Raw genomic sequence first — 24,160 nt, forward strand, 5'->3', positions numbered from 1 at the left:
TAGACCATATCACGGGATTTGTTGTTTTTGTTCTACTTGGCCTGAGCCGTTGTCTAACCTCCCCGCGTCTCCCAATTCGCCATAATGTTTTTTTTTTTTAATCCCGTCCCCTGGCACTCACTTTCACGTCCGACAGCCATGCAAGGCCGCTATACATAGAATGCCGCGATGACGACCAGCATTGTCATGCAGTGTTTCGTCATTACAGTTTCATTTTCACACTTTGTACCACTCTTTTCGCTCCGCATATCGCCTTATCAGCCATCACCATGTCTTTCTCTTATTTTTTTTTTATTCATTCGGGTTGCAACGCCACATTGTTAACTTCACACCTCTGTGTACTCTTTCGCGGACTGTCGTTGTCCTGCAGGGCACGTTGCCGACGCCGGAGCGGAGCACTTCGCAAACTCGACTTGGTCTTAACATGGTTTACCCCAAACCCGAGTGATGGCTGGTGTGGGTGTCACCGCTGCATGCCCGAAGTCTCCGGAAAATGAATTGCGCCACCTGAGAAAGATTGTGAGGAAAGGTGCAGGTACGCGGGGAAATAAGGGCATGCGTGTCCTGTGGGAGTATATAGATTTTTGCGCAATGAGAAGGTGAGAATTCATGCCCCGTCAGTTCTCATTACCCGAATGTCACCCTCTCTTTAAAGCGAAGTTTTCTCTGCGCTTTATAGAGGTCTGTGAATAAAAAAGAAAACATGTGCATAAAAAGCAGCTGAAATTGAGTTGCTTCAGCACTGCAAATGCCACAAGTCAGATTCTTTCTTTATTACGAACTATTGCTTACACATAGGTATATCCACAGAACGCGCGTATGGGCAGCCTGAATTAAATACCACACCAAAATGTGCTCATGCAAAGCACGCCGTTCTCCCGCATCTGTTTTGGTATAGTAGGTTGGTAGTCGATGATTAGGTTGTCGACGTAACCGATATGAGCCGCGGGCTCTAAAGAAAAGCCGCATGCTGAAAAATGTACTCCTTGAATTCAAGTTCAACATTTCTTACTCGAACAATCGAATACGAGGTGCTGTTGTAGCGCATACCGTCGTTGCTGTCGGCCCAGCCGCGCCACTGAGCGTCTTTCTATAATTCATTTCGTTACTTATATAGAGCGCCCCACGATTTCTTTTCCATCCTTCCTCAAAAGCTGTGCTGCCTTTAGTAATACAGCCGTTGTACACGAACCGCCTGCTGCTTGCATTAACTAAACTGTCACCTGCAGCAGTGCATATCTCCACCGAACTCTAAGCACCAGCCGACCTTCCCACGAACTACGACTGGTCGTCCTCAACCTGCGCTTCCGAATGCGCCAACAGAAAAAGAAGCGAGCAACGGAACTCTACCGCAACGCCGCAACCGTCGCGTCTTTCATCCTCTTTCCGGTCGATCCGTTTCTCCCAACGGGACCGACACGCACACAACACCGGGACCAGTTGTCCGCTACCATCCGTGGCCGCACGACGACCACCCCGTCAGAAGCGGCGTGACGCGACGGGCGAGGAGGGTCGGCGAGCACCAACACAGCAGCGGCGACTGCGCGGGGCAGGCAAAAGACTCGCGCCAGATGCCCCATCGCGCGCTTGCAGGGGGCGAAATGCAACGTAGCCCGCCTTCCGCGTGCTGCCGCCGGAGCCGCCTCGCACAAACAGCCCGAGTCGCGCCTCTCTTTTCATCCTTGCCTCCATTGACGGAGTGCGGCGGACGGTGTCCGGAACGGCGCGGCAGGGGTACCAGCTTCAACGGAGCATCCCTCCCGCTCTCTCTCCGTTGACGCGGTACCGGTGGAGCGGCGGGGAGGGAGGGAGGACCGCAGCGATTGCGCCGTCGCCGTGTTCACTTCTGATGCCTCGACTGCGTTTGACGCCGCTGGTGAGGAGGAGGAGGAGAATGCGTCGTCCATCCGCTCTCGCTGATCCGCTGCGCGCAGCCGGCGGCTGCCGTGCGGCAGGCAACCGCCGCCGCCTCCATTGTCCGAGATGAATCGACGCCACCGCGCGCGGCCAATGACGTTGGGCGGGAAGGCGGCGCAAAGCCGCGGCGCGCCCGCCTCCCTCAGATGCTCCCCGAGGGAAGAGGCGGGCGCTGGCCGGCACACACCGACTCGTCCACGAGTGTGTGCCTCAGACGGCAGTCGTCGGTTGGCCGCTTCAGAGTGGCGACGTAGCGCTCGTTTTTGACCTCGTGCGGGGTTGTTCGCCGACTTGTGATTGCGCGCGCGCGCGCTTTGTAATTTTTGTATACCGAGGACTCATTGCCTCCTCCGCTGCTCCGCTGCTGCTTCACCACCATTCGTCGGTGCTCATCCGCTCGCCTCGGAAACCCGACGGCTTCCTTTATCGTCCCGGAGTCGTCGCCGGTGGTTTCCTTCGTCTACTTTGGCGCACGGCCGAGCAACGTAGTCACGGAGGGTTTACGCCGCAGTCTGTTGTTCGCCGCATCGCAGACAGAGATGGCCGCCGGGGGAAACAAACCGCCGGGAACGTCCAGTGAGTACCTGTTTATTGGTACACGTGCATGTGCTCTGCATTTGTGAATAGCCGAATTCGTTAGGAACAGAGTTCGTTTGTGTATTTGTCATAACAGTGAGGAGGTGGGAAGAACTGACACTGGTCAGCAATTTAGTGTCCCTGTCTTTAAAATATACACATAGACGAAAGCGTCTGCTAGAATTTGTGTTTATTGACTTGTATATTACAAAATTCGCATCTGCCACTTCGTTCTGTGAGCGCCGACACTGTAAGCACGCATTGTTAAATAATTGATTGATTAGTAGTGACTTTGCCACCGATGCACGCCCAGTTGAGGCAACGTTTCATAACCGCGTTTGCATCTACCGGTCAGCCTATTCAAGCTAAGACTTAGGAAATCGTTCGACATATTATTGCCGATAGGCGGCGTACTTATGTGGAACAGGTCGCACTTTGACTGGCGGTATTAAAAAAAAATAGATGCTTGTAGCAGTTAAGCTAGTCGCATGACGTAAGGTCGTACACGCTCTCTCTGGGGATGCAATAAACGGTTAAGTTATTGCTGTTTTCCCCAACTCCGCTAAAATTTAGTTCTTCGAGAAATAACACATGATGATTGCATGCTAAAGCATAACTCAGCAGTGTGTTGTCATTAATGCTTTATCACGTATTTGACTGATGAAGAGAATTAAGGGTCGTACCCAGCAATTATATTCGGCAGGAGCGACGGCCATCTTGAAATATTCACATACTTTGTCGCGTGAATCAAGCGCATCGCCTGGCGTGTAATATAGTATAAAGATGTTACATATTTTTACATGTGCATATAGTAACGCATATGTAAGTTGTGCTAAACTTTATTTTGCCACAGCAATAATTTCTCGGTGTGTCAGAACTCCTATAAACCTCACCCTGCTAACGGCACTGCCAACTGTAAACAGTCTGCATACCGATAAAAATTTGAGCCACGGATTTGGATTTCGCTTGCGTTATATATCCTTCTTTCATGGGCTATAGCTTGAATTTCTGTGCTAGTGCATAATAGTAATATAATAATAATAATAATAATAATAATAATAATAATAATAATAATAATAAATGTTTCCCTTATTAAGATGAAGGTTTTGCGGGCGCTAAACCGAATATAAAGTGCAATCAAGTTTCTTGTTTGCTGTTGAGCTCAAATAGCCAAAACCAATCGATCCGATTTTCTGTTAGATTTTCAAGTGATATCATGGTATAAGAATTAGGACTTAAAGTCATGCATGAGCAGCTACCATGTTCTCGGTAATTGTATTGCTGTGTGCTATAAAATGTACTGTGCCTGATCGTTCACTACAAAATATTTGAATTGAACTTCTTGTTCAGACACAAGCGCACATTCATTCATTCATTCCCACGTACACCCGTGAGCAAAAGTATACGGACCACAGGGTTTCCGAAAAAACTTAATTTCTTCGTAAGCAACAAGCATAAACTGGAATTGACGAGTACACTGGAAAGTTCGCTATTCCAAGTTTGGACCGCAGTCCTCAGTTTCAAGTTGCGTTCACAGGCAGAGGAAAAAATTGCTTTGATCGCGCAACCCCTGGTCCGTATACTTTTGCTCACGGGTGTACCTGTATGTACGACACACATACACACATACATACTGAGAGTTAAGCACTGATTATAATTGTAATTATCTCGACTAGACAATGTTGCACATAATATTGAAGTGTCAGCGTCCAGGTTGGGTTTTGACCAAAGGATTACGAAATGTCAAACAAACATCGAGCAGAAAAAGAGAAAGAACTGCCCTCTCATAAGAAAGCGCCTGTCATAGTTTTGATGACACCACAATCAGCGTTTAATTTCTCTTCATTCGTTTTTGTTTTTTCCTCGTCGTCGTCGTTGTTGCTGTGGCTTTTTGTTTCGAGCACTATCGACATTCAAATATTTCTTGCCATGGAGTGTATATAGATCATCGTTGTGGAGATATACCGCGCATTCTAGCACGTTTATGCACCGCATTAGCGTTACAGCACTGACAACAGTGTGAACTTGCGTCAAGGCAGGAAAGCTAACATTTATTCATATCAAAGATCAGAATTTTCGAATACGATTCGAATGCGAATAGTCAGTATCGAATATATAGAATCGAATATAGAACAGTCAAACGCCGACGCATGGATTTATAGCAGGAATATTTACTTCCGAATAATTGGGTACTATGGCTACATTTACTACTGCAAAACAGACAGCTGGGGCAAAGGATCAGCTTGCAACGCAAGATCCCAGATGTCCTAAAAAAAAAAAAAAAGAAATTGCACCGATCACCTTTCAACAACTTTAGAGCGTGCACCTACAAACAAGCTCTCCAAGAAAGTTTGGCTGCTGTACGACCAGCTTTCCTAAAACGCAAAATAAACGTTTATAGAAAAAAGATCAGATGTCTGAGACAAAAAAAAACAAAAATAAAAGAAGCTGCTCAAGGACTTGCGTGCCGCAGACACATATGAAAGGGCCCGTAGCTAGGAATACATCGCAGATTGTAGCGTAAAAGATAAAACTGCTACATGAATAGAAAAGTCCCTAAATGGCAGACAAGCAAGCAAAATGAACAAAGTGTCACGTAATTACACGTATACGCTTCCGCCGCAAAACCGATAATAAAACTTTTGTCATTGTCTCACTTCCGATGATTCGCTATACTTTGTGTAGCAGACGAAGAACAGTAACGAGACTTTAACAATCGGTTGTTCCGAAATATTGGGCTACTTGTCAAAATTCGAAAGTACCAAATAGTTATCTTGTGAATATGAATATTTAGGGTGTAGTATTCGATTCGTAGTTAACGCTTTGTAATATTTGCCCAGCCATGTATATATATATATATATATATATAATATAAGGCCTGAAAATGAGCGAGTGAGAGAGATGGGAGGGCTGTTAATTCAAAGCAGAGAAGCTTACCGGGGTAACAGTATTCGAATATACCACTCTGCAGGGCACGGGGCAGGAAATTAAATTTAGTTCTTACCTTTGTTGGTACTTGTTTTTCATTCCTGCTTTGGCACTCATGCATGGGAGAATACACTGCAATGTCTCGAGTAGATGAATAGGCACAATAACCGGCCCGTCGACCAAAGTTTGCTGAAAGAAAGGGCCGAAATATCGTATGCCTGCTTATGGAGATTGTTTAGCATAAGCGTATGCATATTCTGATATGCGCGCTCTGTGCGAATGCATATATGCTGATTTATAATGTTCACTGCTCCCGAAAATGAGATCTCGGTGAAAGAAATCTTTGCTGCGTTCAAAACACAGCAGGTATCGAAAGAAATGTTCAAGTTGTTTCTCTCTCAGAGCCACAGTTACGTCACCTGAACAAACGCGTTAGTAATGGGAATTGTATCTGAACGCTGGAAAGAGACTCCTTTTTTTTTCACACGGGACAATTTAATGTCATTTAATGGTAATAAACTCCGGTCCATCAAATCAAATTGGGTTCGTGCGGTACCACCTGGGGAGAAATTAATGTCATTCACATAAAGTGGTGGCCATGGGAGCAGGAATAAAGACAACAAATAAGTCAGTCGGTGTGCAAAACATTCCGAAGTATACGCGCAGTTCTATTAGAATTAGTTACTGAGATTTATATGGCACATGTATTTTTTATCGCGTTTAATTAAATAACGGAGCAATTCTCAACCCAATGAACTCTAAACAATACTGATCGAAATGCGAATCTTAAGTCAGCCGTCAACAGAAAACATGGCCTACACAGCAGAAAGAATGCGCGCAGAAGTTGTCTTTCTCTTATGAGGTAAAACTCACTGCAGGTTCGCGTTTAAAAAGAAAATATCAGTGACTGCTTAAAGATGGAACGCTTTTGATGTGGACATTTTTTGATACTTGTTGTTCCTATATTTGGTTCCTGGTGTTCTTCAGTGGAAAGTGTATACGTGTTAGATCCTGAAAGACTTTCGAATGTTTGGCGTCAGCGTTTTCGATTTAAAACGTTATTTCGACACAATAGAATTAATGTTTTCCTGCGCATAGCAACGAAATGATAAGATTCGATGCAAACGGCATTCAGTCTTCCTGTTCGAAAGGAGCCTGAGTTGTCGTTGCACGGCATGCAAATATCAAGCTCTGCAAACTATATATATTAAGGATGACTCTGGATGCCTATAGTATATATCATATAGCTAGCGTGGTAATTTACTGAACTAGTGAACAGTCAGGTTTCAAGTTTTAGTATTACATACAATACTAAAAGTTGCTATTTGAAATTTCTTTGATTATTCCGCAAACGTTCGCGCTAATGTTGTTTTGCTGTCAGAACTAAATGTCCGCTTTTATAATTCCATGAAAAACCTTGCCCATAGTCAGTAAGGGCAATGAGAACAGGGAAATTTAACCAAGCCAAAGCATGCACTGGCGTTAGGTGCGTTCAAGCGTGTCCACGTTTAGCTCGAAGTGTGTCCCGTCTCTTTTTCTTTTATCCTGCGCGCACAGTCTTTCTGCGTTCTTGTGAAAAGGAAAATTAACATCCGTCAGACTTCTAGCACTAAGTCACAAAGGAAACCCATTCGGATTTCTTAGATATAGAAAGCTTCGCTGCTGAAGATTTGATTATAACTTTCTCCTTACTTAACTTCCTTTTTCACGAACTTTTCTCCACCTCGCCGGCTTCCGCACGAATGGCTTGCCGCGGCCTTATAATATACTTGCGATAACAGAACCGTTTACGGAACGATCTCCGAGACAACATCGCTTGCCAATCGAAACACGGTGCATTTCGCAATCTTCTATAATCGATCAATATGCCTTTTGAACAGTCATTAATAGGTCTTGCCCTCCCTTTGCTTTCCTGCATTTTTCTACAAGCTAATAAAAGAATTTCAGTGATCCTTACTCTTTTAATGTTAGATTGTGTTTACTGTTCTTAATGTTATTGCTCTTGATGTTGTATTTCCTAACATCGTATTAGCGTCCCATGCTGCTGCGTTGCGTGAATATTCCTCTTACTGTACTGATGCTTTTGTGTTTTGTTTTTTGCCTCCTAATTTCTTACGAATATGTTTACGCATACTTCCCCCCTTACAGAATACCTTCTTGAAGACTTTTGAGGTATTTGTAAATAGATAAATAAATAAATAAATAAATAAATAAATAAATAAATAAATAAATAAATAAATAAATAAATAAATAAATAAATAATCTTAGTTTTCCTTCAGAGCACGTTGCAGAGTATGCATACGGCATTGGGCCCGCGTATAACACCTCCTCGTCGTCAGCAGGAACGTATCACCCCTTGCATGTATTCGCGTTTACGTTTGTGCAGGCCGCACAATTTACTCCTCGCCCGGCCTTTTTTTACGATTCTCGCTCTGGCATGGTGTGTACACACACGAAGAAGACAGCTGCAGCGTCGCTGTCCTGTATAAACACACGTGACTCGACGCGCGCTTCTCATTACGCCGCGTTATAAAGACATACACGCGCGCACTCCGCGTCAGCGTCCCAGATTGCCTCTCCGAGATTAATTTATGCCTCGTAGTTACCGGGAGCAGGGCACGGATGCTTCCTCGGAACGTTAACGCGCTACGTAATTGGGGCTTCTTTGGGCTCGGAGATGTTTGTCGCCTCTTTGCTCGTCGTTTTCCTGTCTTGTGTGCACTCACTATAGTTTAGGGGTACTTGCAGAAGAGATATTAGGGGGCACTAAAGAAAAATACATTTTCGGCTCTGTTTCTAAATTATCCTGCTACAATACCAATATAATAAAAAGAGACACTCTTGCCGCGAGCAGCAGCGTTGGAAGCAAAAAAAGAGACTCAAAAAGGGCACATGCATCGGTGGCGACACCTCCTTAAAGTTCTCACAACTGCTCGAGCTGACGTCATCGATTTTGACGGCGTCTTCCCTTGTGTGTAGTGAATTTTTTTTCCGCCATAAATGGACCAAGCTATTCCGCAACACCCCAAATACGAAAAAAAAATCCTTTGAAATCCGTAACGCCACATCGCATGACGTATATAACGACCCCCGCGGAGATAAATTCGAAAAATAGATCTTAGACCTTCAGTTTTCTCGTCTATAATACATATTGTCGGCAATACCAACAAAATAGAGGTCTTCAAGGACACTTTACCAATGTAAACTTGTTACGCAGTACTCCGCTTCATACAGCATGCATGGTAACGGCATCGCCGATTCTGAGAGTATAGTGAGTCACATATGAAAGAAATCCATCTGTCTGCGTCATATATTTCGATATTAAATTAGCCATGTTTACATGAATGCGACATAGCGTACATATGTATCGCATTTATTAGTGCATCAGGGTATAATAAAAGCGCTTACAAATGGCACATCCCCCACTGGTCGAAACAAACCAACGCCTGTTCTTGGCTCATCACCCGGCTCGTTAACCTGCACCGCGTGAGACGACTTATACCAAACTTGATGTATATTATTTCTCCATGCATGGTGTATACATGCATGCAATTCGCCTTTAACAGCATTGCTGCCATTTATACATGTGGATGCGACGCACCATGCATTATCGCATTAATAATATGAACGCGCCTGTATATAGGCCTGATATACATTTTGCGAAAAAAATATGACGTAAATATTACATGGAATACATCGCAGATTTGACCATATATGTAGCGCCAGCGTGCGCCCGGCCATATGTGCTCCCGCATGTACACTTGTAATATTTGGTATTTATGGATTGGCCTTTTCGTGTAGTGTCAAATGTTTACTGAAGTAGCCATGTTTTCGTTTCTTACATTATCTGTTGCGTTCATAATATTTACAGTATTATTATTAACGTCTCACTATCGAGGCGTCGAGAGAAGCTATATAGTGCTGGCGCCAATTTGCAGGAGGCGTCGGCACTCTGCTTCCGTCTTTTTGTTACAGGGATGGAAAGCCTCCGGTCCAGGCAAAAGTAATCCGATTCGCAGAAGCTTGTCTCTTAATGTTTTCTTCAACGTATAGTGTTCGCTTCAGTGGTGACGTGACATAAAGACACGCGTAAACCGATTCTACATGAAGAGTCATCTGCCCATGACAGACGCTCGCGACCGCCTCAAGCTGCACTCATTTCGATCCGCGCAGCTACGTTTCGAAGTGTTGGAAGCGCGAGCGCCTAGCCACATGCATGCGCCACACGGCGGCGTTCATTAAATCGACTCACTGCGCGCACCCACAAATACTTTACGAGGCAGCCAACGTCTCGTAAAGCCATCTAGTCGCGCTGCCCCACATATCCTCGCCGTCATGAGCAGCAGCAGCAGCAGCCTTCTTAACTCCACAATGACGCGCGCATATAAACTCGGGCGAAAAAAAAAAAATAACACTAGACGACGGGTGTCGTATAGCCGTCAATAGGGCACGCCGCAACCTTCTCCTCGTTGCCACAATTTCGTTCGCCGTCGCTCAATTTCCTTTGTCTCCGCGCCGTCGTGACAGCGCACGGCGACAGCCTGCGCGACGAGTCATCGAAGCTGCGCCGAGAACGCCCCCCCCCTCCTCCTCCCCCTTCCTTCTTTCCCCTCGAGAAAGCGCGCGCTTTCATTACCCCCAACTTAACCCTAACTAACCTTAGCGCGGCCGCGGACTTGACGCCTGCGCGCACGTGGCTTCGTCGAACGCGGAGCATGGGGTTGTCGCTCGCTTCAATGCCCGAGTGACGGCTCCGTGAGAGACGGCGGGTCGCACCATGAGCGCCAAATGTTGTCACGCTGCCTTCGGGAATCGAGACTCCCTTTTCTTCAACGACTCCCGAGTAAGAAAGAAACAAAACGTCAAGCTGTCGGTCCATATCGCAAGCCGGGGCGCGCGCGCCGGCGGAGTTAACGAGAATGAGGCACCTTTTTGAACCTAATGGCTCTCCCCTCCCCGACTGCCATTGTTGTTGTGCGTCGTCTAGGCAGACAGCTGCCAATGCGAGAAGCCGTGCCGTTAGAACATTTGGCAAGGAGCGGGAGAGAAGACAATAAGGGGAGGCGAATAGAAGGCGGGTTTGTGTATTGACCGGGTGTGGTTACGTGTTCTATATGGCGGCGTCGGCACAAATCAAGATGTGGCGTGGAGAAAGCTGCAGAGAACAGAACGGGCTACATTTTCACCTGATCTTTCTTCGTTTCGTTAGTTTATCCGCCTATTTCATCAGCGACGCGGAATTTGAAGGAAATAGCGATGGGACTGGACACGTTCTAAATGGAGCGGACAGAAGAGGAGGACAGTGAGAAAAAATGGAGCTAATTTCGGCCGCAGAGCGATACATTGGCAGTAGTAGCCAGGTTTACCGTTACGCTTGGAACTCATCGGATGGTGTTGCATAAGATTATACACTCGGATGCAGCATGTTGGCGTGACGCAGCACACAACGTAACTGCTGATGGACATAACGAACAGCATCTTGGCAGCTGCAGTGTTGGCGTCTCGGAAGTGGCTATGCAGGCGTCGAACCTCGATGACACGGGAGATGAGACAGATGGAAAAGCGTCAGCACTTAGCCAGTGAAATACTAGGTGACCTTAATCTTGGCCACAGCCTATACTGGAACGCGAACACTGCGCTTAAATTTCCAGCGTGGTTGTGGCTTTACGTTTATACTGTCCGTTCCACTGCATGCCATGCAGTGCATGCAGTAGCTCACCAAGAAGGTTATAGTGCGCTCATAGTGTGTGCGGGCTAAACGTTTGGGCCCGAAGTGCGGAGTAGAACGCCGATTAAGTGGAGTCTGGAACGTCGATTAAGTGGAGACGCCAGGCCTTCGAACTCACCGCGTGCGGACCGCGCATGCGCAGTCGATAGCCATACAGCACGATGGCAGGGGCATGTCTATGGCGTACGTGTATGTGCCTCACGTGTCCTGCGCAAGTACTCTCGCAATGTACAAAATAATGACGACGCAGTGCTTCAATGTTTCGGATAAGATTATCTACACGCATTCACCCCAACCAAATCGCAAACTTACGCCCACTCTATCAGCGAACGTCTAACCAAACGTATCAAGGATAACTGAATGTACGCACTCTTGAATCAATGCGTCGCGAAGCTCGTGACGGCGACTGATACAACGACAGCACACGAATGCTCGAAGCTGGACGTTTCGTGACGGTCCACAAAGTGAGTGACTAGCGATAATACGTCTCTGCTACAAGCAATTACCAAATACAGAAAATCCACTTTCCAAGCCTTCTGCACAGTATATAAGAACAGATATGTCGAAACTGAGCACAGCCGTGAGCGATTATATAGGGAGAAAATGAACAATCATATAGTGACCGCACTCAAGAACGTTACTGGGTCAGAAACACGACAAGCCGCTTCTTCAAAGTGTTTTGCTAAATAAAGAACGAAGAGAAAAACATGCTCATTCTAATTTAATGCATAAGTGGAAAGTTTGTATGGCTTGGAATACATTTCTAGACCCGCTTTTATGGTATACAAGCGCTGTATATACGCTGCTAAGTTTGCACAATGAGCTCGGGAAGCGCTTACGTGTCTTCTGAATCTGTGGCCAAGGCTTCTTGTCGTCAACCCAGTCACCGTCTCTACGATATCCGCCGAAACAGAGGTTGGCTGAGGCGCCGGAGTCATACACATGCATGGAAACATGGAGGCAAGGCAGGCAGCTGAAGCAAGCAATGGGCACGTCACCACGTCATCTAACATGGCGGCGCCAACGGGATCGCCATGAAAAGAGTTCTGCTTACGACATGCTAACAATGCGAACGCCTAATTTTTTTCGCTATATGCTTATCTGCTATATGCTGGCGTGATAATTGCACGCATGTGTTTTCACGACAGTGCTCGCGTTTCCGTGCGGCCGCCTTGTTTGCTTCGCTATACAACGTTTATTTTCCTCCTGTGTCTATACAACACGAAAAATGTTGGTGCGTTAAATTTACGAGGAGGATCTAGAGCGCCAGTGATATAGGGCTCGAGTTTCTCTTGTGTAAAGTTGTTTTTGCATAGCAGTGCATGAAGTTGGATGAAAAAAGAAAAGCACTATTCTGAAAAATGAATGCTATGTTGGCATTGAGTGTTGTTTCCTTCAATAATTCCTGAAGAAATTTTTGTACAAGCATTTGTGGGGTAGCCTGAATAACACCGAAAGTTATACATGATTTATAGAGGAAGCTGGGCAGTGTGGAAGCTGGGCAAGCGCAGTTATGATTTCGCTCGATCTTATTTCCTGTGGTTTGTAATCGCACCATATACAGGGTGCAGTTCAGTCCTTTGTTTGTGTGCGTTTGTTTATAGTAAACCTGTGTGGGGAGCGCAATGGGCTTCCCACGCTGCTGTTCTTGCGGACTGTTTGTATACCTGTACGCCATGATGCATGTAATGGCAATAGACCATGTAATGCGTAGGATGGATAACCGGTGGACCATTAGAGTTACAGAACAGATACCAAGAGAACGGAAGTGTAGTCGGGGACGGCAGAAAACTACGGGGGTGACGAAGTAAGGAAATATGCAGGCGCAAGTTGGAATCAGCTAGCGCAATGCAGGGCTAATGGGAGATCGCAGGGAGAGGCCTTCCTCCTGCAGTGGACATAAATATAGGCTGAATATGACGCCACGCAACTCTTGCGTCAATAAACTCCTCCTTGTCTCCCCTTTCTGTCTCATGTGATTTAGCACTTGTCACGCGCCTGCTGGCGGCGAGTTTATAGTCCTCACCGCCAGCACTCGCCCTCCAGACAGCCTAATCAAGGATATATATAAGACTCGCAAGAAGCATGTCGAACCAATCCACAAGGTCAAATATCATGGAATGTTTACAAAATCCTACATCGAAAGCGACATACGAGGGTGGTCTGAAAAGTTCTCGGCCTCAATAAGAATCACGCGAGCTAGAACTTGCAGCACTCATGTGCACTTTCATACAAGCAAGCCTCTGCAAGCCTCAGATGAAACGCCATCTAGTGCCGATTAGCAGTTTGGCTTTGACAGTCGATCACAGTGGGTGTAGTGTAAAGCACCGTAAGGAATGGAGAAGCTTAAGTGAGCACCCTGCTGTGATAAAGTTCTTTGTAAAAGAAGGTTTATCTCCGACTGAAATTCACCAAAGGTTTGTTAAAGTTTACAAGCAAGATTCACCTTCATACTCCACAGTCAAGAAATGGGCTGCTGAGTTTAAGCGGGGGAGAGAGAGGATTGAAGATGACCCGCGCGAAGGGCGCCCAAAAAGTGCAACAACTCCTGAATTGATTGACCGTGTGCACGATATGGTTTTGGAAACAGGAGAGTGAAGTTGCGCGAAATTGCCGAGGCTGTTGGCATCTCAGTGGAACGTGTAGGTCACATTTTGCTTAACGAACTACACATGAACAAGCTTTGTGCAAGATGGGTGCCGCGCATCCTTACTCCTGAGAAAAAACGCAACCGCATGACGATGTCACAGCATGCTTTGGAGCTGTATAAGAAAAATCCAGCAGACTTTTTGCGCAGATTTATAACAATGGATGAAACTTGGATTGACCATTACACACCGGTATCGAAACCAAAATCAAAGCAGTGGACTGAAGCCGGGTCGTCTGCACCAAAGAAAGCCAAGTCAGTTCCCTCCGCAGGAAAGGTGATGGCCTCTGTTTTGGGGACGCTGAAGGCATTATGCTTGTGGATTATCTTGAAAAGGGTAAAACCATAACTGGGGAGTATTATTCGGACCTTTTAACTCAATTGGATCAGAAAATTTTTGAGAAAAGACCTGGTTTGCAGAAGAAGAAAATCCTGTTTCATCAAGACAATGCACCGGTGCACGAAGGGCATCTTGTAATGGCTAAATTGCACGATTTGAAATACGAATTGTTGGACCACCCACCCTATTCTCCTGACTTGGCCCCGTCGGACTACCACCTGTTCCCAAAACTCAAAATCTTTCTTGGTGGGCAACGTTTTTCACCAAATGAAGAAGCGATTGCTGCTGTGGATGAATACTTTTCAGAACTTCCACAAAGTCATTTTAAGGACGGAATCCTGGCTCTGGAACATCGATGGACCAAGTGTGTAAAGTTTAGAGGAGACTATGTTGAAAAATAAAAATAATTTTGAAGGTCCAAAACGCTTTTTTCTACATCAGGCCGAGAACTTTTCAGACCACCCTCGTACGTCACGAGTCCACCCAGTCAGGACATCTTGGCATACATGTCTCACTGGCAATGAGCGAATCATGCATGCGATAGCCAGCAAGGGCTGTTCTGCATAGACTATCTGAAGAGCACCGGACTATACTCAAGAAGTTGTGGAAACCATGCGTTACGTGCATGGTTGTATATAATATGCATCCCTTCTTTCTCTCCTCGTCATCTTCCATCACCCTTTTGTGTTCCCTTTCCTTTTTCCCCTGTGCAGAGTGCCAGGCCAGATCATTTATTTATTTATTTACAATACCTTACAAGGCCCAGAGGCCATTGAGTAAGGGAGATGAACAAGGTTATTTAAGAAATGCAAAATATACAGGGCAAGAAGGGAAATGGAAAGTATTGCACAGGGCTATAGGACTAAAAAGCAGCAACAAACATAAGAGCAAAGTGCACAAAAATATAATTGAAGTATATAAATAGAGCACAAATGTCTGACACATGACTTAAGAAAAAAAAACTATTATAGCTCAGGGCGACCTCACTGTCTTTCCTCTAAAAAAAAAAAGTATCTCTCTCTTAAGCGACAGCCCGCGATCCGGCCTACTCTGCATGTATATGTGATAGTAAGTGCACGCGTTCTTGCTGTGTTTTATCTTTCGTGGGCTGCAATGAACAACATCTAAGTTAGTCTTCGATCTCAACTTCTATTTGCCTGCAGTTGGATATGGCTTTATTAGCACTAACTAGCAACGTAGTAATGTAATCTATCCTATTTCAATGGCTTGCATCGCTTCGTCAGGGCGTCGCTCCCTCCACGATATATGAACGGGATCAGTCGGCCGTGAGCGCTAGATATAAGAGTGCGTGGCATATAGAATCGAGTGGAAGGAATTCTTACATTAACCGGCCCTGGGCTGGTACGATGTAGCACGTACGCACACATGCTACAACACTGCAGGCTGTCTTGCAGAACACACTCTCCGCCGCCACACACGAAACAAACCATTGCAGAAGCTGCCACGTGGCACCGTTTCCAATCTAAAGTATACCATCCCCAGCCTCGCGTTCCGGCGCATCTTCTATCCTATAGCAGGAACGCAGACCGGCGCCCCTTCTGCATAGGACACCTTAATTTACGTTTACCGATTAACGTGGGAATGCCCCGGTAAAAGGGATGACTGCAGCAGAAAACAACGTGCCACAAGAACAGCACAATTAATGCTCCGTGCGGAGCATTGCGCTGCACCGTTCCTTGGTACACTCCCCGATGACGATGCGAAATTACCTTGTTTTTCATGAAATCTGCATGAAAGTTTCCTACGTATATATGCAGAGTTGTGACAGTTTTAGCCGTTGTGGTTGTCAGTCGCCGTGATTAAACTTTCATGTTACTTTACTTATACATGTATAGGCATAGCCGAACAACTGGATGCTTAAGATGCGCCTTAATGTTTCTGCGGAGTGGATTGCGCAAGCGCTCAGGAGAGAACGTCCGGTAAAGACCTATGTGGCAAACAAACAAAAAGAAATCGAGGCTGAAGGAGTTATTCGGTTCGGGAACACGCCTGGAATAAAGGGAAGCGCGGACGCGTCTTTTCTTTTTTCTTTTTCCATTGACCCGCGCTTGCGACCGCGAATGAAACAAAATGAGCTAGGAGAAAACCAAGTGGCGAGCGGAGAATGCAGCTTCGGCTTCTCTGTTAGACCTGCATGCTTCGTCGGGAAACACACAAAACAGACGCTGCTTCATGGTGCGTCTGGAATTCTCGGTATACAGTTCGTTTCGGTTCGTTCCTGTCGCACGAGGAGGACACCGTGCGGTTGAAAGGTGCCGGGAGAGGCAAAGAAAACAAGAGCAAGAAAGACAAGCCGGAAAGGTTACTGTACGTCACTAGAGCGGCCTTATTGCGTAGAGCGTCGCCGGCAGGCTGGGCGCTTCGTGACCCGCGGAACAAACCGTCAGCCGAGACTCGTCAACGAGTTCGGCGAACTCGGGCTCCGGGCTATAGCCGCGCTTGAGCGCTAACCCGGCGCGCGCTCCGTGACTCGAGAGAAAGCAGCGCGCGCAAGCCACAAGGGCAGTTCCCGGAGCGCGCCCTCTTGATGCGTGCACGTTCTGCGGGCAGAATGCTTCTTCTCTCACGCGCCTTGCGCGCGCACAAACGCGCGCGAGCGTTCACTCACGCGGCGTCGAAAACGCGCCGCTTCCGCGAACGACGCCCGTGAGTGCCGCGCGCATAAGAAACTTCGCGACGGCGTCGGCGCGCTTTTGACGCCAGCGCCTCCGCTGTCACTTCGCCACCGGCAAAAACTAGCCTCGCCGCCGTGCCTGCAATGACGTTGAGGCGGCGGAACGTCAATTGCGTCGCCTCGCGGCGTTTCACACGCCACGTGATGGAGAAGCGAAAATGGAAACGACGAATGCGCGGGAACCGCGTGATTGCGCGAGAGCGTGCTCCTCCACTCTCTCTCTCTCTGTCGGCGTCCTTCTTTCCACTCGTGCAACCGCGTCGGAAGCGGGAGCAGCTGTTGCATCGACGGCGCGCTTTTGAAAGCTCGCTGTCGAGCTAGCGCGCGAACTTTGCCGTCTATTCAAGCGCGCAGTATCGGCACGCCGAGAAGACGTCTTCTCCGCTATATACTGCGAGCAAACCGCGGGTCTCTTCTTCTTGATGGCCTAATGGAATTGGCTCGCCCTAATTATGCTCCATTGCTGACGACTGCCTCCCCCCCCCCCACCCCCAGAACTGTGCCCACCGCACCTTTCCCGCTCTCTGCTGCGCCGTGTCACTGCTCACATTTGGCCTTCCGCGTATGCGCCCTTGACGCCGCTTGAAGAAAGGAAGATTTACGACGACAGAATGCCGTTGAAGTGAGCGGGGCCCCGCTTGGTTTCTCTGAACATTGGGCGCCGAGGCGAAAGGTTGAATATGCTACGGCGCGGTTCCTGCTTTCCATGGAATACCCAGAAATAACGAAAGAAAAAAAGCAAAAAAAAAAGGAGAAAAGGCTCGTCGACAATAGAGATCGGCAGGCACCCGTGATTGTAGGCGACGCAATAAGTGTGGGAAAAAAAAGAAAGAAAATTACGGAATATCACGTAGCAGTGGATCCCGTTTGCGCTGTGACGAATATTGCTGTTAGTATGCGAGCAGTTTTCTGGAACGCGCTTCACATACCACATCTGCTGGCACTATTTCTCCTTTGTCTTTCGTGTCAGGCTTAATCGAACGTGAGACGCAATATAACGGCGATATGTCGAGTGACAAAGCAGATATACTGTATAGTGAATACAGTTGTCTCGGCTCTTTCCGTTAGGAAATCGAGGCTCCTGCGGCAAGGCGACATATTTACTGCTTTTATGTCTGTCGTGAGCATTGAGAGGAATGCGCTATCCATGGTTAATAGTAATAATACAACACATTTACCAAGTATTGCTGATGATATTTGTGTTTTAGTACATACCGAGTTCGTGCTCCCAACCATCTGCTTTTACGCGAAGCGCGCATGGCAATGGGCATTCTCCGCATGAAAACATTCTCATTTGCATGATTTATGCTATTCGTTGGTGATGACCCATGTCCAGGCATTTTGGACATTGTCGCTCCGACTATCTGTCGAACTTCACCGCAGTGCACCAGCAAAAAGTAGTGGGCAGCCTTTTCACAAAATGATATTATTGAAGACTGCCCAAATTTCATCAACTACAAAAGGGCGTACTCGAGAGGGTACGCATTTTTATATTTCAATAACGTGTGTTTTACGGCACTTAGCCGTAACATCTTTGCCGAGTTATAGTAGTGTTTTAGTGAGGATTAAAACACTTCTATAACGTTACAGGAAAGTAACGAATAAGTGCCTTAACTACGCATGTTGTTAGAAGGGCGCACCTACTCGACGTTGCTAATTGAAATTCTTTGGTGTTCGGGCAGCCTTTCGAAATATAACTTTTTTTAAATACTGCCAATTGAGGTACGCTGGTGCAATGCGGTGAAGTTCGACAAATAGCCGAACGGGTAATGTAAAAAATGCCTGGATATGTTTACATCAGTTGGAACTTGAGTCGAGAGAGCCGTTTATTAAGGACGCGAAGGACAAATCTTTTAAACAGTCTATTTGCGAATGCCCTTTATATGTATAGATTTATGAGCTGTTAAAGCGAATAGCGTTCTTCGCCTCTTTTGTCCGTTTTCGTTGGTGGTCGGCGGTGGTGGTTGCACTTTCGCCGCCCACGCAAAGGTCATGAGGTCTCACATAACCATATTGTCTGACTACATGTATACAAATGTGCTGGTTAATGGCCCTGTTCTCTTCGCAATAACGGAATGATACAACATAGGCTACCTATATACATGTCCTCACTGCGAACAAATATACAACTTCAAGCGCATCAATCCTGTCCCAAAGCCAACAGTTTTCTAGACGCGTCCGGCTATTCATTCACATTGACAAACATTGTTGATCAATTCTGCACAACGTTTTCGTCTTTTTATACTCAGACCCTCGTCAAAGAGCAAGTCGAGAAGCGTCTGTATAAGTGATGTACTATGAGCTGACTGTGCCGAGAAAGTTCCAGCTGTAAGCGTGAACATCATGCTCCGTGAAGTACACTCGTGGTGAAAATTTAATCCAGCCAAACGCTATATACGTGCCTCCTTACATACAATATCATCACTTTCAAAAGGAACTCGCTAACTCTCTAAGTATATATGCGAGAGCAAACTTAGAATGTGATGATTGCGACGCCTCGACAGTTGTGAGTGACTGCGTCGTGGGCGACGTTGCCCATTCTCAGTTATCCAAGTGACGTTTCTATACCTCGTATTTCTTGGAAAATTCGGGGGGGAAGTTTTAGAAAAAAAAGAAAACTGAAGTTTCAGCTTCATTTTCTTTTTCAATAATCGACTCCTTAGCGCTGATTTAACGAAAAAAAAAAGAATTAAAATAATACTTTGTCAGTCCAACCTTGATTTGGTGTTTCTCGTTCCTCTAGAGAGACACTGAAGGAAAAAACGGCGATCTAGATTGGTACATTATTCGTCTAGAAGTCTACCGTCGTTATCCGTGCACAAATAGACAGTTTAAGTTTCTCCGTAAAAGTTTGTGGGTTACCGGGTTACCGGAGCCGTGGACGGCAGTAGCAATGTTGGTAACGAAGTCTTGTGGCGTTTTGCCCAACTACAATGTATTGGAAAAGTGTTTGTGTCGCGTCAGTGTTATTCTTGAAAAAATCGTAAAGTTATACTGAGCATTAACGATTATGTCGCTGTGCAATGCTTTACGCCAGCAGTGAAGTAGAATATAGAATAGGTATCCTGCAGTCAAGGTTTGCGTGCTCACTGGTTAGACACTGCGTCACCACGGTGATGCATCGATGTCGCTAACAGCGTTGTTGTTGCAGTATAGCTTTCCGGAAACACGGCATTCCGTAAAGCTAATAGGTTTACAAAACAAGTTAAACCCTCGAATACATCACTTTGTCGCGTACAATATGGCCGCCTAATTAAGATCCCGCTCTCGCTCCTCGATTTGAACCGCCCGCGCCAATACGGGGGAGTTGACGTAATCTCCGCGTTGGGTCACATGATGTCCACGTGAGGTCACGTTATCGTTGATGTGCGTATACAGTTTAACGCGTGTTGGTGAATGACGGCGTTTTCATTTGTGCGCGTGTTTTTCCCGGTGCCCTATATAGGAGAACGTGTAATGTGGAACCGAGCTTAAATTTGCAGGAAGTTGAGACCATTTGAGTTGATACAATTATGTTTTTCATCAAATGGATGAAGGCAGATACGCCATGTATGCGGATTCGATATAATTACTTCGCACTGCATATACGCAGCTAGCGGCCCGACTGGTGGCGTTATGGCCTCAGAAGAAGGCACGCAATTGAAGCTATTCGATAACGAGGCCGTCGATCGCATCATAGAACTGACAGCCTTTGAAAGAAGGCATCCTTTGAGCTATCGAAGATCAGGCGCCCATCCAATTTTGGCTGCAGCCAAATTAGCGACAGCGTAAAAGCGAGTCACCTGACGGGCGCAGCGCGCCCTGTCGAGTGTCTTATATATGTTCTCCGTTCGTCGCAAAGTCATGACATGTGATTTCCTCGCAGAGAAACGCACGGAGTTGTTGATGCGAGCTTTGTTCGTGAGACGTGCGCTGTAGAACTTATTATATATACAACGGGAGCGCTTAGAGATACATACGAGAATATTTCTTGCTTGTGTGACGACAGGGCGCGACCTCTCGCGGCCAAGGCGCACAACTACGCTCTATACAAAGACCCGGCCCACTGTCGTGGAGAAGGGTTCGCGTCTCGTTAGTTGGGTCTTTGGGCTTTTAAAATAGCGAGACAGGCCTGCGAAGGCACGGCACTCGTTAATAGCATTTCGCTGATGCTTCGTTTCGAATGTGACTCCTTCGCGAGCACGTTTTTTTGTCTAATTGAATGAATAGACCGAGGCGCTTTTGGAGCAGCGTGCAGCCGTTCTTTATACATAAAGGGAGTGCATAGCCGTCTGTATAATTTCCTCTTAACACCTTCCTTAAACCACGCGGTACGAAGGCGTAGAAAACACCCGTCCATTTTGTAAGTGAATTTGGGGGCGGGTATCTCGAATTTCCAAGCTGTCTCAGGATGCGAACCAATACGAGCTCGTGTCTTGAACTCTAACAGGCTTCAATAAGGTAATTACAGCATGCATGATAAAGTTGCTCACTGAAGAAAAAGTCGACCACTGAAATTTAACTAATGGAAATAATGATGTAGCTCCACGACTTTTTTTTTTTCTTGCCAAGTTTCCGTCTTCACTATGTCCTATAGCTGTATGCTTCCAATGGAACCGTTTCGCTTAAACGTCCTGCATCAAACAGTTTTAGCCTGTCCGTACAGTATTAGGATTTACTATAAATACCGGGTTTTCGGAGACGTAAACGGGAGTATTCAGGTTGGCGCCATCTCGTAGCGCAGGCTTTAAACAGTGAGGGAACCGTTATTATTGCAGTGAAAAACGGCATTCTACTTAGGTGGTGGCGTAAAGCGTCGGCAGCGACATATTCGCTAACACGCAGTCATTGTCTTCATTTTCGTCGAACGAAAATGAAGAAAACCAATATAACGTTTCTAGCAAGTTGCGGTATGGACAAAGGACTAGAAGATGTCGCCTGCAGCGTTGCTACAGTTGGCCTCGTTCCTGGTAACCCCGCATTGCGTAAAGGGTAATACTTTACAGAGAAACAAAGAACTCATCGCACTTAATATTGCGCAATGTATACGCATGCAAAGGTACAGATTCAAAGATGGCACATCTTCCTTTATCCTTGATGACACACACACACACACACACACACACACACACACACACACACACACACACACACACACACACACACACACACACACACACACACACACACACACACACACACACACACACACACACACACACACACACACACACGCACGCACACACACACGCACACGCACACGCACACACACACACACACAACACACACACACACACACACACACACACACACACACAGATGAAGGCCGGACCACCGCAGCCGGAACGTTAATAAAATAGTATTTTTGATTTAGTTAAGTGTGTGAATATTTATTTCATGATAATTTCTGCAGGTTCCGCGAACACTTGTAATCGACTCTCTCTGTCTCTCTCTCTGTATATATATATATACATGCGTGCGAGCGGCGCATGCGTCATTGTGCCTTGGTGCACGCTCTCGAATAGCGCACCTTGGCGACAGGAAAGCGAATGGCGACGGGTAGCTCGCCCCGGGTGACATCATATACTACTATGTAGCCCTTCGTGGGCACCGTGTATGTGCGTGCGTGTACAGTCAACGCGTCGTTCGCGACTGCCTCGCGAGCTCAAGTTATTTCGGCGCCACGTTTATACACTAAATCAGCCAGTGGCGGCGTTCGGCGGGCACGAAGTGTGACTGACTGTTATACGACCTTCTGCGCTATATCGGCGGTCTCACGTATACGACAGAACGTCGTGCTACGTGCGTACCGTATAACGCGGCCGGCGCGCGCGCCAAGCAATAATTATTGTTTCTGCGCAGCGTGCGCGCATGTTGCCTAACTGTTCCTGTAGCGCCGATATATATGTGAGCACAAGCTGCGCTGTGTATGTCACTCGTCGAAACTTGCATCGGTAGCGCCACTCGCCCCCCCCCCCCCCCCCCCCTCCATTTGAACCCTTCTCAACTTGCGAACTCGGCTTCAGGCGACAGAATTACGGCCGCGTCACCGGCATCTTGTAAGCACGCTTTGTGACGCACGCGGCTCTATATAAGGTGTCGCGCACTCATTGTTGGGTATAGGCTTAAGGATCTCGCTTAGCCATAACGCTGAACTATGTCAACTGCTAAATAAAGTTTTTCTTCCCTCTTTTCCACTCCTTCTCGACGCGCTAATAAACCTTGAGCTTGAGCGCGTCCGTGCGACAGACACCGCGCGATTCTCGCAGCTGTGGACTGTGTATGTGCTTGGCCGCTTAACGAACGACGGCTCGTTATAAATGCAGTGGAGAGAAATATTGACAAACGTCTTCGTATAACTTCATCAGATTTAGCGACGCGCCGAATCTGGCTTCCCGCTCAGGAACCACGCGCGGCTTGAATAAGGACTTGCAAAACTATTGCCAAACGAACGCGCCTTTGCGCGCGTATACGCTCATGATTTTTTTTACTCAGCGTATTTTGTTATTGAAAGTTTTGACCAGCTGATGTACGCGTGGTCGTGATTTTTAACGCGATAGCGTTAATGGCCCTGGTCGCAGAAAATACGGCGTCGGTGTCAGTCTCGGCGTCGGCGTCCGCGGCCAAGAAAATCATCCTGAACTACCCCGACTAGGCAGGGTGTGGCGTAGAGGCGTTGGCGAACTAATCGAATTTCTCAAAGCAAAATGCGTTAGAAAAATCGTAAAGTACAACGTAACCACAACCTACAGACGTGATAGCGTCGGATTGTAATTTGAATATACGAGAAAACAGCATTCTCTTACGCGGAAACTCAAACACAAGCCACTTTTCCAGCATTTCTACCACTCACATAGTGGGGCGCCGTGGTTCGCTCCTTGCAAAGATAACATCCAGATGGCGCTCGCCTCGTCGGCAGCCTAGGGAGCCGCATGGAGAGGTGAAGTTGGAGAAAAAGAGAAAGCTGCAGTTGCCGGGAAGCCTGATAAGCAGCCAGGGATATTTGAATGCTGTCGCGTTCCACTATTAAAGGCGAAGCTTAAGCGTCCTCCAAATTCTCCCGGCTCATTTCATCACTTCCCGTGTGCGGAGAATCAAAATGAATCAGGTATGCAGGGGCAGGGAAGCCTCTATAAGGCCTGGTTTATCACCGTGTTCGGGTTAATATAATTAGAAGAAATCGTTGGGGTTTCGCGATACAGAACCACGATATGATTATGAGACAGGCATTAATGGCGGACTTGAGATTCATTCGGACTACCTGGGGATCTTAACGGGCGCCCTATGCGCGGTATACACAGGGTATCTTGAATTTCGGCCGCATCGAGAAGCGCGGGCGGGGAGTCCGTG

General features: G+C 46.9%; 1 protein-coding gene across 1 annotated transcript in view; it reads left to right on the forward strand.

Annotated features, from left to right (window-relative positions):
* Positions 1 to 1,910: 1,910 nt before the first annotated feature.
* Positions 1,911 to 24,160, forward strand: part of LOC119462836 (nuclear receptor subfamily 2 group E member 1-like) — a 47,646-nt gene continuing 25,396 nt past the window's right edge. The window contains exon 1 of the mRNA XM_037724061.2: positions 1,911 to 2,493. Within this exon, the coding sequence (XP_037579989.1) occupies positions 2,457 to 2,493 (37 nt within the window). The 5' untranslated portion in view covers positions 1,911 to 2,456. The remainder of the gene's footprint in view (positions 2,494 to 24,160) is intronic.

This window comes from Dermacentor silvarum, chromosome 8, assembly GCF_013339745.2.
Source record: "Dermacentor silvarum isolate Dsil-2018 chromosome 8, BIME_Dsil_1.4, whole genome shotgun sequence".
Classification (NCBI taxonomy): domain Eukaryota; kingdom Metazoa; phylum Arthropoda; class Arachnida; order Ixodida; family Ixodidae; genus Dermacentor; species Dermacentor silvarum.